The following is a 19,284-nucleotide window of genomic DNA, read 5'->3' as shown; positions in this document are numbered from 1 at the left end:
TATGAAAGATAAATGAATTTCATGTTTAGGCATGGGTCCCATCCTCAAGATATCTCATTATGTATATGTAAATACTTGAAAATCTGAAAAACTCTGAAATTCAAAACCCTTCTGGTCCAAAGAATTTTGGATAAGGGCTGGGCAATCAGTATAGTTAAGGAGCTGGAAACACACATTCATGCAGAAAAGGAAGGAAAAAGGAAAGCTCTCTTGAAAATATACTACTTCCATGATGTTATCCCTCAAAGTGTAAACAACCTGCACATACTTCAACCACAATTACTAGAAGCGGGGAGAGGGGGGCACTTTCAGTAGTGCAACAATAATATATTTGCTATACTTAGTTGTATGATACGACTTTGGCTCCTGACTGTATCCATTTCTCCCTCTATCATCTGCACCTGGAATATTTTCTTCTTCTTTCTCTGCTTGTTGAAAGGCTCAGCTCAAATATCTGGTTATACTAACCAGGAATGAATTTGTTCCTCTCAACTCCAAAATATGTTTCAACAGTAATTAACAATTTTTAGGGGAAGTACACAGGTGTTTAATAGAGATCCTAACTTTGGAGTTAGAGAGATTCAAGCTTTTCTACTTCTAGATATGTGACAAGGTCAGGTAAGGCAGGTTTCTTGGTTGTCCCCTTTTGCATGGTAAACAGTTTTCATTCACCGTCTGCTGGGGTCCTAGCTTCATTCACGAGTCTCCTGTTACAGTTGGTGCCTGCCTGAGGTAGGGAATTCGATCTTCTACCCCTTGCACAATCATTAAGGGAGAAAGCTCCAAGTGTCCATTCTTTGGTAAGAATCATGACGGAAAAAAAGGGCTTCTGCACTTCTCTCTATTCTGCTTTTATTTCATTTTTTGACCTTTGTGGAATCCTTTTCATGCCTGTTCATCAAAAGATACTAACCTTATCCATCATTTTTCATCATTTTTGTGATTTCAATTTGGAGGATAACCACAGAAATTACCTTCTGGTATACATAAATCTAGAATTAATATAGTTGCATCATTACCAAAAGTCAGAAAACTTCTAAGTACAGAGAAGAATCTTTGTCTTGATATTATTTTAGAGGATTAAGAAGCAATAACAGAAATGTTAAATCTAACTCTATCCAACGAATTTCTTCAACTGCCTTTCCCCAAACTCCCTGCCTTGGAAGAAAGATACCAAAGATGTGTGGAGAATGTGGCACCTAACTGAATTCTACCCATTTCTGAACCAAAAATGGGGAAATATAAGTTTTGAAAGCTAAAACTGTCTAGCACTTGGCTTCCCTTGGTTTAATTCTTTTGAGATTTACTTTTTTTTTGAGACGGAGTTTCGCTCTGTCACTCAGGCTGGAGTGCAGTGGCATGATCTCAGCTTACTGCAACCTCTGCCTTCTGGGTTCAAGTGATTCTCCTGCCTCAGCCTCCCGAGTAGCTGGGATTACAGCTATTGCCACCATGCCTGCCACCACACCTGGCTAATTTTTGTATTTTTGGTAGAGACGGGGTTTCACTGTATTGGCCAGGCTGGTCTCGAACTCCTGACTTCAAGTGATCCACCTGCCTAGGCCTCCCAAAGTGTTAGGATTACGGGTGTGAGCCACCACACCCAGCCTTGAGATTTAAATTCACTGGCATATATAATTAGCAAATAAATACTGCCATGAAAAAAGTATATACAACTCTGGCTGGGCGTGGTGGCTGTAATCCTAGCACTTTGCAAGTCTGAGGCAGGTGGATCACCTGAGGTCAGGAGTTCAAGACCAGCCTGGCCAACGTGGCGATACCCTGTATCTACTAAAAATACAAAAATTAATTGGGTGTGGTGGCCAGCGCCTGTAATCCCAGCTACTCTGGAGGCTGAGGCAGAAGGATCACTTGAACCTGGGAGGTGGAGGTTGCAGCGAGCCGAGATCATGCCACGGGACTCCAGCATCAGCAACAGAGTAAGACTCCGTCTCAAAAAAAAAAGAAGTATACACAACTCAAGGTATTTAAACCTGAACCACTTTAGAGATATTATAAATTAGAAAACCACCTACAATGCAACCAACAGCCACCACTACCAGGATGAAGGTCTGAAAGGAAGCACAGCAGGTTCTTGCTACCTATCATGTCATTAATTATATTACTTGCTCCTGAGACGGGAAGACTCATATAAGGTAATATGATACAAAATGTAGCTGATCGCACAAATGATGAAATAAAATCCTTCACTAGACAAATACTGCTTTGCTTGACAGTTTATTAAATACACTACATTTGTACCTTATTCTGTAGTTTTTTAAATTGTTCACACATGAACTGAGTAAAAACGTACTTTATAGAAAACCAAGTGCAAAACTAAAATGAAAGATTGCACACATATTAAACTGCTGAAATTGTGCACATATTGCACACATTGCACACATATTAAACTGCTGAAATGTTAGAAATTAATCTGTACAAGTACCTAATGAAGAAGGTTATGAAATATTAGGTGGTTCAAGTTTCTTAAATCTGGCACCAGACCATGACTTTGGAAGCGTTAATGTCGAAGTGTCAATGCAAAAATGTCTATTAACAAAACTGCTTAACACTGTTTGAGAAACAGGACAACATACTTGTTTTTCTTTCACAGACACTTTTCTAAATCAATTCTCTACAGACTCTCTCCCATTCAGAATCAGTTGGGTGGACTGATGAGACAAAAAATAAATTCCTTTTAAAAAACAAAACTGGAGCCTATTTACAAAACATGCAAAGGGTTTTAAGCAGGTGTTACTGCAGAACTGCTCAAACGTGAATACAGCTGAGTGACAGAATATACCTTTACTTCTACAAATATAGGTCCTTCCTCCAGACTTTCTGGAAGAAATACATTTTCAGGGTGTGGACTATAAAATGGCATACAATGCAGAGACAGAAACAAAGAAGTTTGCAAATCTTTTATATTTCCAGCTGTTGAGACAATATTTTTGAGGGCTGATGTTACCTCTAGCGGCGAAACCAGAGCCAGCTATTAAGCAGCCAGAAAGCTACAGTAATTGAATACATGACTATTTCTCTTTTAGCACGTTCTTTGTTCTCCTCTTCCAGAAGTTGTAGACGTCTATTTAGTTTGATTATCTAAGTGAAAAACAAACAAACACAGAATATGGAGGCTTTAATGAATAGAGCAATCAGATTCTTATTAAGTAGTATAATAATTAGGTCAACAAATTATTACAAACATGGAAAGTTTCATTTGCAGCAAAATAAACACAACTACACATAGAAAAACATGTCATTCATGACAGCTTAAATTCACTTAAACATCCTTTCCCTTTCCCTTCTTCAGATTTCTGAGTTAGGAAGGGTGTATTTCCTTCCTAACTTGATTACATAGTGAGGTGAGGAAGCGGTTACCTACTGTTATTCTGGCAGAAAAGACTCAGTATGCATTTTGGCAGGCTTACCACAGCAGAAAGAATACGGGACTCCTTCCCCTTTCTACGCCTCTCCTATGAACTTCTTGTCACTCGACCTCAGTTGTTCATCTTGAACCTGGCATAACTGCCTTCTCTGTCCACCTCTGAGTTACTGAGACAATCCAATAAAATAACCTACTGTAGGGGGCTTTGGGATATGGCACCCAAACCCTTCAGGCCTGAAGGCTAATTCCCCAGCTGCTGGAAATGCTGCTGGCTGACAGTGCCACCCTTGCTGTTAGCCCTTACTGTGAAAAGCCCAGGGCTGAACAACCACCTGCTTAAGCTTGTGTTCTCCTACTGATCTCCACCTAAAAATGTCTTATTTAATCCAATTTCCCGCTATATCTATTTGGCATAGACACAATGAGAAAACCAACTATGCCTTCTTCACAAGTGTGTATGTGTGATACTCGAGGCTGTGGGAGTACATATTAAAAAATACAAATGTGCAACTGCAGTTCTAAGAAAGGATTTATTACAGAATACAAGAAATACATATGCAGGGATGCTGTGCAAGCTGCAAGGAGCGGTTTCCAAAATGGAGTTATTAAACACAGTAACAAAGGTTCCAAAGTGATTGTTCCACATTTCAAAAGCCAAACAAGCAACCGATGGCTGTACTGGTTTGCTACAGATTCTTTGTTATCAGCCAGAATTACATTAATCTATCTTGGTAATACTGTTTTACCGTGATCAAAACATGTAAAGGGTAGTTTAATATATCTTTCATCAAAATGAGAAAATCAATTATGGCTTACTAGTTTGATAGATATAGTTCAATTCATGGATCCCACAGAAGAGAAAATAATAAAATGTTGAGAACTATCACTTTAAAATATTGTATGAATATAACTGATAAATATATCTTATTTGGTACACTAAATACCTGTCGTCTTAGTGAAGCTGCATCTACAACAGTCAGGTCATCTGACGTTCCTTCAACGGTTGTATCTATATTTGAAATGCCATACCTGCAGATAAGAGATACAAATACAAATGAATAGTAAAGTAGAACTCGAAGTAACTGGCACGCCACGTCATGCTTTGTGTAATGCTCAAAGTAGTATTCAGAAAACTGGTACTTAATAATATGAATTACTAAAATATTTTACCACCTGAATTTGTACTAATAAAGGAAAGAAAAAAGCTTAAAATGACAACTGTCTACAATATTGAAAAAGGGCACTAAAAATTGGAGAATGAGAAAAAAATCCTGACTAAAGAAACAAACAGAAAATTCTCAAGCCAGAAAAGGATTGGCGATGCTAGAAAGGGTCCCTGGCTGAAAAGGTTTGAGAGCTGCCACTTAGGATAGAACAAAATATAATTCTTATACAAACTTATGTCCATATGTAAGCCCATAGGCATAGACTCACTAGCAGGGAACACAAAGTAGACTAACTCTTAACTAAAAAAAAAAAGACTCATCACCTCTTCTCATTGCCTCTTGTCTTGCCATTTTTATTCTTTACTTCTTGTCTTTTTTTTTTTTTGATACAGAGTTTCACTTTTGTTGCCCAGGATGGAGTGTAATGGCACAATCTCAGCTCATTGCAACCTCCACCTCTGGGGTTCAAGTGATTCTCCTACCTCAGCCTCCCAAGTAGCTGGGATTACAGGCACCTGCCACCATGCCCGGCTAATTTTTGTACTTTTAGTAGAGACGGGGTTTCACCATTTTGGCCAGGCTGGTCTCAAAGTCCTGACCTCAGGTGATCCACCCACCTCAGCCTCCTAATTTGCTGGGATTACAGGCCTGAGCAGCCATGCCTGGCCTATTCTTTACTTCTTATTTCCAATTACTTATGCTCTACTGTGTTCTCCCGCAGAAACAATTATAAAATATTCTGAATACATCTTGCCACTACATTTAGCTCCAGAATTGGCCCAATAATGAATAAAATGCTGTGTATAAAATAATACTGAAAAACCACTAAGACAAAATCCAGAGAAAGCATATTAAAAAAGTACTTTTTGTTCCAATGTAGTTACTTCTAAAGGGGCACTAATTTTTAGGTGAATGACACTAAACTTCTGAAAAACAAAGACAAATGCCATTCCTCTTCTTTGCCTGGATTTCCACATTTTAAAATTTAGTTTAATTAATAGCTTCATTGAGATACAACTAATATAACCACACAATTCACCTCACATGTATTTTATATCCTAAATTGTTATTTTAGTAAAATGGCATAGTAAATTTTCTTTTTTTCTTTTACTTTATTAAAATACTGAGTTTTATTTCACATGTATATTTTTGTCTCCCCACCATTTCCATGTCTGACCACCGCTACTACTATGGCATAGTAAATTTTCTAAATGAGCAGAATATAAATAAACTAAATTAAAAGTTACTCCTGTGTAGTCCAGAGAATTGGCAAATGGATCATCTATTCTAATATCTATCCCAGCAAGTCCCCACTACAAAAAGCACATACCCACACAAAGGGATATGAGGCAGAATTATACTTTTCATCCAGACATGTTAAAGACAAGTCTACTCAGAAAATCCTTTTCTTTGAAATATTGTTAAAAGTAATAAAAATACTTTAATGAAGTATGCAAAAAACCTTAAACAATAGATGGTGTATACTGACTCTAGATAATCTACAACCATCTCCAAATATTCCTTCTATGGCTAAATTATCTTGCTTTCTCATTAACTGTCCCCTTATTTCATGAGAACACAGTAAACAACCTGGAGCACTTAGGGTAATTATACCAGTTAGAGAAGTAAACTTCTAAGTTAGTAGATGCTGGAACTATGGGTTTACAAATGATTAGTGGAAAAAATAAATGTTGAAGATTCCCTTTTCCTTCACTTCATCCTCAAAATAAAACTCTTCTCTTTCTCTGAGGCCACATAACAGAGGAATAATTAGGAAAAAAATCAAACAGAAGCAATTGTTAAAGGGATCTGAACCGAACATAGAGAATGAAGTACAAATGAAAGCGACTACTCACAATTTATATCCTGAATTAACTAAGGTTTAGATATCTGAAAAGGAAATCTCGATTTGCAAAGAAATATAAGGATATGACAAAAGATTTTACCTATATAATTCAATTTAAAACAAAACTATGTTACTTTACATTGTGTTTTAAACAAAAACCTGTATTTATTAGAACTAAAAAACTCTAATGCTAAGTTAGATCACTGGCTGAAAATACTCTGACAGAAAGATAAAAGATCACAAACTTAGAGAAAAATATAAGGGAAAACGACAATGAACTGAACTAAGATTGTAAAAAGAAACAAGTCAGCAGAGTGGTAAGGGATTACCACAGGCGCGCTTTTCAATTCCTCCAACATGAATTCAGTTTTAATGAGCAGCTAATGTTTCCCTTTTCTCTTGCTTCAATGAATGTACCAACTTCTTCTAAGCACAGAAATGATGCTGCCAGTTTTAAATCTACTGCTACAGATAATACATTTCTGCTTAAATAAAACTGACTGAAAAAATTATACAGTAATAGCATCTGTGAATACCAACGAACTTTTGATTTTGTTTTTCCAGACTACGGGAAAACTAAATGGGGATTTTGGCACTTAAGAACTGCATGTATTTGTATGTGCCATTCTGCCAGCTCCTGTGTGTGTCAGGAAGAAAGGAACACTCAACCTATGTGTGTCTGAAAGTGTAAAAAGGGCAAAAATAAGAGAGAAGGCCTTAAATCAACAGACGATAAAAATGCTTAAAACTAAATTTCCTTTCTAAATATGTGCCTTCCCAAACTGTGAAGTTGTTAATGCTGATTTCTCCCAATTTAAGATGATGCCTTACAAACAAAGACAGGTTTGTTCACACACTAAAAGTGACATTCCAGATAATTAACAACTTAAAAAGAAATGCTCGGCACAATTCAGGCAACCATTAAAATGATGCACATAAAATAAGATTTAAGACTTTTTTCTGTTTTAGCATGTAAATTATTATAAACCACCTATAAACTATTAACACTACACTTAAATAAAATAGCTGTTCACATCATACCATAATTACTAAACATTTTCCCTCATATTAATTGGCCAAATGTCATGACTGATTATTCATTGTTCTTAGAGAGAAGCAAGAGGTACTCATCAAGGAAAGCTGTAGAATGAAGTCCAGCTACAAACACAGGCATAGCTACGACATGCATCATGCCCTGCAACACACAAATTCCGCCAACCATTTACCCTGGTAATTACGAAGTCTCAAAATTTACCTGACGTTGTCATGATGAGGATTAGAAGTGGCGGCAGCAGACCCACCACGCAACACAGGTCTAAGGCAGGTTTTTGCGGGAGAAGGCACAAGACAGAATCAGGAAACAGAGAAGTAATAAAATAAAAGCAAAAACAAGACAAATAAATGTCAAATAGGATTATATTGTATATTTCAATACAATATAATATCTCTCAACTACTTTAAAAAATCCTTGTCTCATGTGTCCTCCATTTTATCATTTTCATAAACTCAACATTACTATTGATCAAAGGAACAAAGGGAATCTATATTTACATGACAAAACAGCACCAACATATAAAATAATTTTCTTGGTGCTTTATGAAATTTAAGACAGAGGACAACTCTGCTTAAAAAGTCTAATTCCTTTCCTCTAGTTGGAAAAAAAAAATCACTAGCACCTTTAAAAGCATATCAGGACCTGGTTAGCTGCACCAGTATGACCACAGTTGCTCATCTGGTATCAACAGCTCTGAATCTCAAAGACTGTATTCATAAATTTCAAGAAACTCCATTTCCCACACTTCCTTCCCTCCCACCTCATTAATTTTGAGTAGTGCCTGATGTCTTATTGCAGCTGTGTCTCATTCAAACTCTCAGCTCTCCAGAGTGAAAATGCAAGCCTCCACTCTGAAGCTGAGAAGATCAGGAGACGTGCTAGAGTACATTACAGGAAGTGCAATCCACAATTTGAGTCTGATCTTGAGACAACCAGGAGTGACATACAGGGCTGCTGGAAATGAAGACTTAGGTGCAATGGGAAACTTGGTGGGGATTTCCACTCATTCTCAGTACATACTTTGGCGCTAGAGGACAGTTAGCTTTCTACTTTGATAAGCAGTAACCTTTCCAATAAGTTTTATCTTTTAAAATCAGAAAACAAAAGCTTCTATGTGTTCACTGGTCAATTCCCCCTGAAACAATCAGCAATATTTACTAAGCAGAGAAAGGAGACTGGAGTGTTGGATCCATATAAAGATTTGAAGAATTATTAAATCTTATTTTGGATATCTCATTCTCTAAGTAACTGATCTGGTTTTGCCTGAATTAAGTATCAAGACAATAATTATATAATGGTAAATGTTTAACACCAAATGCACTAATTTTTTCTGTAAGTTGGCACAGCTGTGGAATTTTGACTACAATACAAATCATTATTTTCTGATAATTCAATTCACGTAAGAAAATTCTAATGTTTAACTTCTACATGTCTTAAAGGTACTACCAGTGCTTAAAGAAATTTCTGGAGCCTAGATGATAAGGGATTCAGAGACTTTTTGGGGAAACACGTTTGACTTTTATTTTACTGGCTAAAAAACATGGAGAAACCACATATGCTTAAGACAGGTCAGGTCTTTAACTCATCTCATCCTACTAACATATTTACTCTGTGGCATTAGGAAACCTGTTATTTAACTACAATCTTAAATTACACTAATATGAAAATGGTTAACTAGATGAAGCTATCACTGTGTGCTTCCTAAAGCTTTTTAAAATGCACACAGTATGTTCAAATGGGTCTGTCATATTCGACATATTCTGCTACAGAGATTTCCCTTTTATAACGCAGAGCCAGAAAATAATACAGTTACCTTTCACAACGTATTTCATTTTGTCTTCTCACACTGGCAATTGACACATATAATATAAAAGTAAATTAGACAGGTATGTGGCAAAGTTAGAAACTTCATTCAAGTACCATTTTCTACAATAAGTATGATTTAATACATAAAATCTTCTCAACAGTATGTTTTGTAGAGTGGCAAAAGGGAAAGAAATCCAAGGCTACCACCAAGCTCCATCACTAACTTGCGTACTGACATTTTTTGAGTAAATATGCTCTGACGTAACAGAATATGTGTTTCTTTGCTATAAAAATGTAATCTGCTACAGAAAATAAACAGTTTAATTGGGGATCAGGAATTATACATTTTTTTTAAAGAGAAAAATTATAAATAACAAACACTGTGTCCACTGCAACTCTGGATTTCTAGGTCTTCCAAGTTGTATATTTATAGGGATACTTGCCAAAAATATAAATTATTCATACATTGGTTTCTTATTCTATTCACTCAAAGCTGGTACAATCTGTTAAGGAAAAACTGTATAAAAATAATCAAGCCCCTCCTAAAAATAAGAGCTAAGCATGACTCATCTATCAATATTTAAATAATGTTCTTACACAGGAACTAAGTTTCTTTTTTAAGATGCTAATATTTTACATTGTAAAATGAGGTACATAGCTCTAACAGATATAGGGAGAGACGGGCATTTTCTAACCAGTTAAGGACCAAATCATAATAATATTTTAATTTCTTCTGCACCTGAGCAAATGACACACCTGGTGCTTTGGTAAATTTTCAGTATATCAGTTTTCCAAATGCGTAACACTCACCTGTGTAAATAAACTTTTCTAACATGTACACCTAGGATTTAACTTGGTTTTCACGTTGAGCTTGGTTTAGATCATCTACATTCTTGTAAGAAAAAAAATATATGGTACACAAACCTTTTGACAGCGTCCTTTAAAATGTAAACTGAACACAGTTCTTACGTCAAGGAATTGTGAATCTGCATTATTTCATAGTGATAAAGCAAGCAGAAAGCTTTTTTCTTTTTCTGCCAAATAGTTCTAGTTTAAATTAACTACACCTAATGTGATGGCATATGACCAAAGATAAGGTATTGCATTAGCATAATAGCCAAGAGTAATAAAATAGAAAAGAAAAAATGATCTACAGAGCAAGGAACATAGAAGCACTTAAAATTTCATAAGCAGTATTATTTTATAATCATGCAAGTAGAACATTATCCAAATTTCACATTCCTATTTCTTATATCTGAAAAGTCATGCCAGATACTTCTCACAGAGGAAATAAAAACTGATTTGGCACTTAAAATTCTGATAAAATCTTGCTCAACACTGAGATCCTAAGTGAATACAACTTTAAAAAATCCTTTCAATACTGAAAGCATCAATAAGACTGATGAGAATCTAACCCTCCAGATTCCAAGGTAATAACTAATGCTACAGATCTAGGAGCAAAGCATTATTAATATAACTCCTTCAAGAACTCTTAAAAACTTACTGAAATGAATGAGAAAAGGGAATTCCTTCCCAGAAAAGGGATTTTTAGAGTTATCAATTCATCACAATGTAAAAAAGTGAAATAAAATTTCACTTAAAGTCCAAAAATATTTTTCATTATTAAAAAAATACAAAATTTATACTACTATGATTTTTGATTTTATACATTTGACTCTGAGGCACAATTTTTTTCCATTATGGAGGAAAAAATCCATATTTTTATAAGTTCCACATTATTGCAATGAACTGTGTACATGCTGGTGGGGAGGAGGTGGAACAAATAATTTCTTTTTCTTTTTTTACTTTTTGGGACATATAATTTTAATGTACTGTGACTTTGCTATCTAGCTATTATTACTTTTTTTTTTTTTTTTTTTTGAGACGGAGTCTCGCTCTGTCACCCAGGCTGGAGTGCAGTGGCGCAATCTCGGCTCACTGCAAGCTCCGCCTCCCGGGGTTCACGCCATTCTCCTGCCTCAGCCTCTCCGAGTAGCTGGGACTACAGGCACCCGCCACCACGCCCGGCTAATTTTTTTTTTTGTATTTTTAGTAGAGACGGGGTTTCACCGTGGTCTCGATCTCCTGACCTCATGATCCGCCCGCCTCGGCCTCTCAAAGTGCTGGGATTACAAGCGTGAGCCACGGCGTATACAATATTTGGAAATATCTCTCATTCAGATATTTTAAATGTAATAGCATTTGATATGATATACTCGCACCTAATAATCTGGTCTCCACTAAGGACTTACTGTAATTAAAAAGTTAAACAAGCTGGCTGATGGACAATAAATCTGTTTTAAGGAGGGAAGAGAAAACAGGCCCTTGTAAGTATTAGTTCTTAAGTGCCAGCTACTTTATATGCAATATCGTTTGAAAGATCTCCTACCATACTAAATAAAGAATTGGAGGCCATTATCCCTATATTATAATTAAAGGTGGGGGAGGGGAGAAGATCCTCACAAGAATTCACAAAGCTAGATATTATTACCCTTCCTCTCTATTTTTCAACAGAAGAGAAAAGTGAGGCCAAAAGAAGCTAAGCAATTTGTTCAAGGCCATCACGCAGCTATGCAGTGGGGTGGATCCGGGTTAATTCTGACTGACTCCCTGAATCCATGCTTTTTGTTCTGAACCTTGCTGCTTCTTACAGCTTCCCAATAGTCTAAGAACGTCTTTGAGGCTTCAAAAAGCATAAAAAGGGAGTCTAAACCCTTGGGGAAAAACAAACGAACAAAACACATCTATACATATACATGTATATATAATTTTCCTCCCCATACCCTCATGCCATGAGCTTTCTTTTTAAGCTCTTCTTAGTGCAGCTTTCAGTCCTTGGGCCCAAATGCATAGCACTAGGTCAACTCTGGGAAGGCTCAGAAAGGCCCTGGATTCAACAATGGTAAGTAGCACGGACAGGTGCTTGTGAAGTATGGTGACATACCCAGGGCCTGTGTGAGGACTACAAGCACTCAACAAGAAAAAGTTTGTTCAGTGCAAGCCAGAAGTCATATTTGTTCCTAAGGTAAGAAACAGGATTTATTAGAAGGGCCAGCTTAATTTATTGTGAAATCTTCAACATGCAAAAAGTAACAATTAAATAATCATGAAAATTCAAACCCTGACTACCAGAAGCCACTAGATAAATGTTCAGAGTTGAAATGAAACTGACTCTATCTTTCCCACACTATGCCAAAAAAGCTCCCTGAATTTCCTTTAAAACATTATGTAGTAATAAAGCGAGGACAAAAAGTACTTGAGATAATTGCAAAAAAACTATTTGTATGAATAAGTCTAAGTATACTACTGATGATTTTACTTGGAGATGTTCAAAAGTGAGATAAATTATCAACATTGAAAAATACCAGTATTATCAAAAAGGTGATAACACCTGGAATTTTCAAAACAAGCCTAGAAATCCGTAGCTGAGAGGAAAGGAAAAAAGTGTCCCGGCAGCTGCGCTGACATCACCTCCTCAGATTTGCTTTATTAATCCAATCATATTAGTAGCATAAATGATTACATCAAAAGACTAACTAACGAGGACTAGTAAGCTTCAGTCTAACACTCAATCCAATGGGACGGGGCCCCTTGGCATATCCCCGAGTGGAATCAAATACTTAGAATAGGCTACAAAAGCCTTTGAAAAAAATCACTACACTTTCTATGTATACTCTCCCTGACAGAAGGAAAGCTAATGTAATCTTGTGAAATGTGAATTTTGGACAATAATTTCAAATTAAAAGAAAGTAAAGCAAGCTGTTTCAAACCATTGCATCTTAGAAAGAGGCTAGAAGGTAAAAACAGAAAAGAAAGACACCACAGTCCACTGAACAAGAGGCCAAAAAATATGCAACAAAGCTGTCAAGAGTCACGGATGGCCAATCACCTGCGATTTTCATCCAGCACATCCAAGATCTGCTGGTATGCCCTACGAGTAGAAGACTGGATAAGCGACAAAATGCCACGAGCAGAGGAAAGATTAGCTCCATCTTCAGGTAACATATGGGGAGGACAGACCCGAGTCTGTTGTGGCGATGGTGTCACACTGTTTACACAAGCACAGCAAATGAAGAGAAAAACACGCAAGTCAGATTTTTATAAAACTTCAGCCGAGCAGTCTTTATCTTTATTTCCTTAGTGTTCTTGCCCCCGTTTCCCACCCTTCACTCTCCCCACAAGAAAACAGTCAAAGAATAAACATTTTGAATTGTTTTCAAAAACTAGCTACAAGGCAGCACTTACAACTTTGTAACCCTAAACATCAAAATAAATAAACTGAATATGAAAGAACTGTAGAGAGGGAAGAGAACTACAGCAATGAATGTGTTCAACCCCTCCCATTAGAGAAGCAGCATTCTTTACTTCATGTTTATATTCCAATTCAATAAACCAAACTTCTAAGAAACAACACTGCTGTCAACTTATGGATGATTAGAAGAGTAGGACAGGGAATTCTCACATACAGATGTCAAAGTTTAAACACATGAATCAAAAGTGATTCCATAAAAACACCATTTCAAATACTTCATAAAGCCAATGAAGCAAGTTGAAGTTTACGATGAGTAAATGACACTGATTTAAGGACGAATTAGTCTTAGAAAATGGTAACAAAGCATCCTGATTGTTTAATTATAGTAAGCATATGTTCTCTAGTTAAATGACTAAAGCATAAAAATATTCCCAAATCTGTGAATACAGCAAAAGAAGGCAAGGATACTTCTTAAATTATCAATGGCTGACAACCATTTCTGGGCTTCTTAGTGACAATAATCTTAATCGTTCTTCATGTGTGGGCTAAGATTCAAAATTTCATTTGACTCCCCTGCCAGTGCTTTCTGAAAGCTGAATGAACCAATTCTTATGGTTCTAACCTAAACTCTTAAGATCTGTGTCAGTATTTTCAGGGAGCTGTTTAATGTTACAGCATGATTATCTATTGTGAGGTATTTATTTAACTGACATACAGACTTGGCAGATGGGTTGTTACAATAAGAGGACTATGACAGTGGAATGAGGGCTCAACATTCTCAACGTCAAGGCAAAACTAACATCAGGCTAAACGTCATCCAATGTGTATTACATCTGAAAGAATAAAAACAAAGCAGATGGTAAACAATTGAAAAAAGAAAATCTCTTATTTTGACTGTGTAATCTTTTGTAACAGCATGTATTTGTTTGGAAACTACAAAATAAGTGGGATAATTTTTGACAGGATAGTTACAGTCATCTGATATTATTCCCAGAGTCCCAGAAAATTAAAAAACAAAATCTCCTTCACAGTTTTATGAATAACTTTGAATGGCTTGGTGATCCAAAGAGAGAAGTACCATAATATGAAAACCACGTTTTTCAAAGACTACTTAGAAGATCTAAGCCAAACCTTAACATATAAAGCAACTAATCTATCAAGCCTGATTCACCATAGGATTTAGGCCTAATGGTGTCAAGATAAACTCAAATTTTCAGATGCAGTTTCATGACTAGTGACCTCAAATGTCCGTCTAGAGACTTGCAATCTCTGGGAATACATATAAGCCAACATTATCTACTGTTCCATGGTAATTGGCAAAACCCATACTGGGCATTTCAGAAGGGTAAAAACAAATAAAGAAACAAACAAACAAATAAAAAAACCATCCTATCTGTGAAACAAAACTATATATTAGTCTTACACTCAGAATTCTCTTTAGGCAGCACTGGGAAAACTTGAAGCTCTTACTGCTTGTGAGAATTAAACAATGGCCAGTTCTGCATCAACATAAACAAACAATCCATCTTACACTCTTCTTGATAGAGCAGCCAGCATAACTGCCTAAATTCACTCAAGCAAGTTTTAAAGGACTAATCTGTACTTTGTCTTTGCATCTGGGGGTTTAAATTGAACACTTCGTGTATCATTCTGTATTGATAAATAAACCAGCTATATACTAACATATTAAAGGCTACAATAATCAATATTTAGAATTATAATCTTGGGGCAACAGTATGAATGAACTAAACTCAAATCCATGAAAAAAACTTAATGGATTTTGGCCCATTAAAAATTAAAATAAAAGAAGGGTTACTTCCTCTAAGAGAAATCCTTTTGCCGGAAACAAACAATAATGAATTGTTAATTTAAACTGTAAAAGTACAAGTATTTTCTGTCCATATATAGGAAATGAAGAGGTCATCTTATAGTCAAACATAAACTTACTTCAGACTAACTGCAAAGAGTTCCTAAGATGGAATGCAGAAGGTTGGATTCTAAAACAATCTATAGGATTTCTCTCAATTCTAAGATTTTACGATCACATGAAATTGGAATACAATGAGAAAAAACCTTACATGATCCTCAGTTATAATTTAATATGAAAAATACTTATGTAGAAAGATAAAAGATGAAATTAAGTTTTTATCAATACTAGTAAAGATATTTATTTCCTCAAAAACCAGCATCAAAAACATAACTTGAGGTTCTAGTTGTTTCTCAAAAGAAATTAACATTTCAAAGATTAGTAAAAAAATTTAGCTTTTCATTCATGTGTATGGCAATCCTCCATAAACAGCAAAAACAAAATCGGGAGTATTTTTTTTTAATTGATGACTACTTTGCCAGTGTTGTACAGATTAAATGCCCTTGTTTGGTAACATTTAATTCCATCTACAGATGAAATGAATCACCATAAGATCGCCAAAACTACATTAGTAATTAGAGGCAGTAAATAATTTAGCAACTGTCTTTCCTTTCTAAAACTTTAAGCAGTCTTGTTGGTCTTTTTTACAAATAAATGTAAAAACAAGAAAGAATAAGCTCCATTTTAGCAATCAGTTTGACAGGAGTTAAAATGCACTCCACAGGTATCAACTGTGGAGGGAAACAGTGCTTTCATCTCCATCCACTCGTGGACTCAACCAAGGTTTAGTGACTTTCTGTTTCTGTTGTTTTGACAAGTGAACTATTGTGGAAAATAAAAAAGTAAACATACTGCAAAGGCACTGAGAAGATTAAGTAAATGGCATTATATATATATTAGTAATTTAATAAAAATGCACTTCGATAAACTGATTCCAGTGATACTATAAAATAGCAAAGTCTCAACATTACCTTTTTAAAAGAAAAGATTAGAAAATTTTGAAGAAAGCACCGATGTTTACCATGCTTCATTAGTAATAGCTCTACCTCATGCTTACATGAAATCTTATCACATAAGAATTACGTAAACAACACCAGGGCTGGGCGCAGTGGCTCATGCCTATAATCCCAGCACTTTGGGAGGCCGAGGTGGGCAGATCACTTGAAGTCAGGAGTTCAAGACCAGCCTGGCCAATATGATGAAATCCTGTCTCTACTAAAAATACAAAAATTAGCCGGGCATGGTGGCATGTGCCTGCAGTCTCAGCTACTTGGGAGACTGGGGCAGGAGAATCGCTTGAACCCGGGAGGCGGAGGTTGCAGTGAACCGAGATCACGCCATTGCACTCCAGCCTGGAAGTCATAGTGAGACTCCGTCTCAAAAACAAAACAAAACAAAACAACAACCAAAAAAACACACCAGCCAATTGTCAGAACTAAAATTTAAATAAAAAATTACTTGGCATAACTATGTCATTATTAAAAGTAAGTTCAAAGTCAAGTACCTCTTTGAGTTTTCATAGGAATAATGTTTCTCAAACTGTGAATTTAACCTCTTCGGTGAGGCATCAGACTCTTCCAAAAAATACGGTAAAATAATAAAGAGAAAAAATTTTCACTAAAACATAAATATATTAATTTCTCTTGGAATTTTAAATAGAGAAGAAATTTTAATATATTGCCACTATCTATGGCAACTGAATAGTTCCTCGAAGCACAATAATAGAACCAGAATAAGAGGAAAACTGTTGGCTATCGGTGGAGTTTCTTCTGCTGCTTAAGAACTGTATTAGCTATTGAATACTTGTATTATATACCAAAATGTTCTGCTCCATGAGTGAGTCATTCCCATACCTTATTTTGTCACATGGAAAGAGTGGGTTTAATAATAGCAAAAAAATGCTTCCGAGCATCGTTTTAATCTATAGGATTATAAAATAAATGACAAACCACACTTATTCTCCATTCTCCTTCAGAAACAAGATAGAAGAAGAAAAGACAGTGTGCTGAAATGAAAAAAAAAAAAAATTGGGATCACTGAACCAGGTGAAGTTGAATCTGTCGAGAACTATTATGCCAACCAAAGCAAAATAAACAAAAAAGGATGCTTGGTCCTTATGTGCATATTATATTCCATGTTCCTTTCACCAACACATGCAAAATCATATATAACTTCCTTAGTTGGTCTACTTATTTTTTTCTTTAATAAAGCATGACAGTTTGAGAAATCCTGAAACAGAGGTACTAAAAAGCCAAACAGGAAGATAATTAGGATAGCATATGTCAATTACCTGGTGAATAGATTAGTATCAACATAATCCTTCAAAATCAAAACAACTACTTGTCAAAAGCAGAGCAGATAAAATCTTACGTGTACTCCGGTGCAGAAATCGGTGCCTGGAACCTTGAAATTTTATTTCTTGGGGCAGAATCTGATCTGTGCCACCTTAAATAATAATTATGCTTCTTTTACATATTCAGCTTTTATAACGCAAAGAAAAAGCTAGATCTGATTTTACTGTTTAGAATTCACTTTTGTGCTAATAGCAAACGATAATCTTATTGCCTCTTCAAAGTAATTAAGAAAACAAAGGCCAGTGCTCCTGCTCTCATACCCGTTTGCACTTTTATTCTTAAAGCCATGGAATAAAATAAAGTGGAGACAGGCAAAGTTTCATGCACTATGATGCACAACAATTTCATGTTACAAAGAAAACATTAAAGTAGGTAAAGATAGTAAGAGTTTAATAATTATTTTAATAGAGGTATTATTTCAATTGTTTTTTCCTCACTACGTTAACAACACTGAATAATATGTTCATTATACAAAATTCTAAAGTTAGTAAGATGTAGATTCTTAAAGATGAATTGTAAATTATAAAATTAACAACAGTAGGAAAAGGAAGGGCAAAGTTACATTATTAACAAAGTACATATATAACATGGTAATATACTTTACAACCATAACGAAAAATACGGTTAAGCAATGTTAAGTGTTTCACTGTGAAAATGTATAAAGATTCATTACTCTTATTACCAAAAATGAGATTTTCAGTTTTACTAAAAATTTAGAAAATGTCATTAAAGCAACTTAAAGAAAAAAAAAGAAAATCAAGTATTAGTTAACACTGTAAATCTTTTCTGTTATGAGGAACTTATGTTATTGGGTAAATGCAAAAATATCTATATCATCTACTCTAAATTATACTTCACTGGACTGGTTTTCATACATAATAAAGGGGTTTCCTTTCTCTTCAGTTCAATGCAGCTATCAATAATACATACTTCAGGAGAAAAAATAAGAGTGGTGCTATATTACAATAATCTTGTTTTTATTAATATAAAATGTCAAAGTAGCCAAGAACCTAAATAGTAAGGCACATCTTTATAAAGTGGAAAAGCTTACTAGAAATCTTTGTTGCCTTAGGATAATGTCACAAAAAGAAAATAATTAAAGCTCTTGAGTGTATGTTTAATCACTCTAAAGCAGATCAAGAAGCCACCTTAGCCATAAATGATATAGCCTCTTTACCATTTGTGTAATACATTTGGAAATAGTCTAGAAAACATGGATTTAATGGGGCTGCTGACATCACTGCTAACCAGATGCCTTTAGGGAAAACACAATCAAAAAATTTTATATTACTAATGGTTGAATCTTGCAGTAAGCATTCCCTGAAGGAGATATATATTCATTTTAACCTACTCTCTTCCTACACAGTCTTTCAGAATAATTTTAACTACCTTAGGAGATATTTCAATATTCTATAAGAAATCAGAGCAGTTTTAGTTCTCCTTTCACCTAACACAAGAGAATGGAATTTCAATAAGGCAAGCAAATAATTTATATAGAAATTAGAACTTCCTTGTTCTTTCAAAGCAAGGATTTGAAAAAAAAAAAATCCT

The 19,284-nt window shown here is 35.3% G+C and overlaps 1 protein-coding gene across 13 annotated transcripts in view; it reads right to left on the bottom strand.

Annotated features, from left to right (window-relative positions):
* Positions 1-2,219: 2,219 nt before the first annotated feature.
* Positions 2,220-19,284, bottom strand: part of MFF (mitochondrial fission factor) — a 33,029-nt gene continuing 15,964 nt past the window's right edge. For 3 of the 13 annotated variants that reach the window (XM_030804065.1, XM_030804066.1, XM_030804067.1), the window contains 6 exons: positions 17,750-17,824; positions 13,150-13,308; positions 9,268-9,300; positions 7,656-7,715; positions 4,333-4,417; positions 2,220-3,102 (listed from right to left, as the gene is read on the bottom strand). In XM_030804065.1, the coding sequence (XP_030659925.1) occupies positions 2,971-3,102; positions 4,333-4,417; positions 7,656-7,715; positions 9,268-9,300; positions 13,150-13,308; positions 17,750-17,824 (544 nt within the window). In that variant the 3' untranslated portion in view covers positions 2,220-2,970. The remainder of the gene's footprint in view (positions 3,103-4,332; positions 4,418-7,655; positions 7,716-9,267; positions 9,301-13,149; positions 13,309-17,749; positions 17,825-19,284) is intronic. The other 10 variants (XM_030804069.1, XM_030804070.1, XM_030804068.1 and 7 more) reach the window with 5 other exon arrangements.

The sequence above is a fragment of the Nomascus leucogenys genome, chromosome 22a (genome assembly GCF_006542625.1).
Source record: "Nomascus leucogenys isolate Asia chromosome 22a, Asia_NLE_v1, whole genome shotgun sequence".
NCBI lineage: Eukaryota > Metazoa > Chordata > Mammalia > Primates > Hylobatidae > Nomascus > Nomascus leucogenys.
Note: the sequence above shows the minus strand (reverse complement) of the source record. Positions and strands in the feature narration are given on the sequence as shown.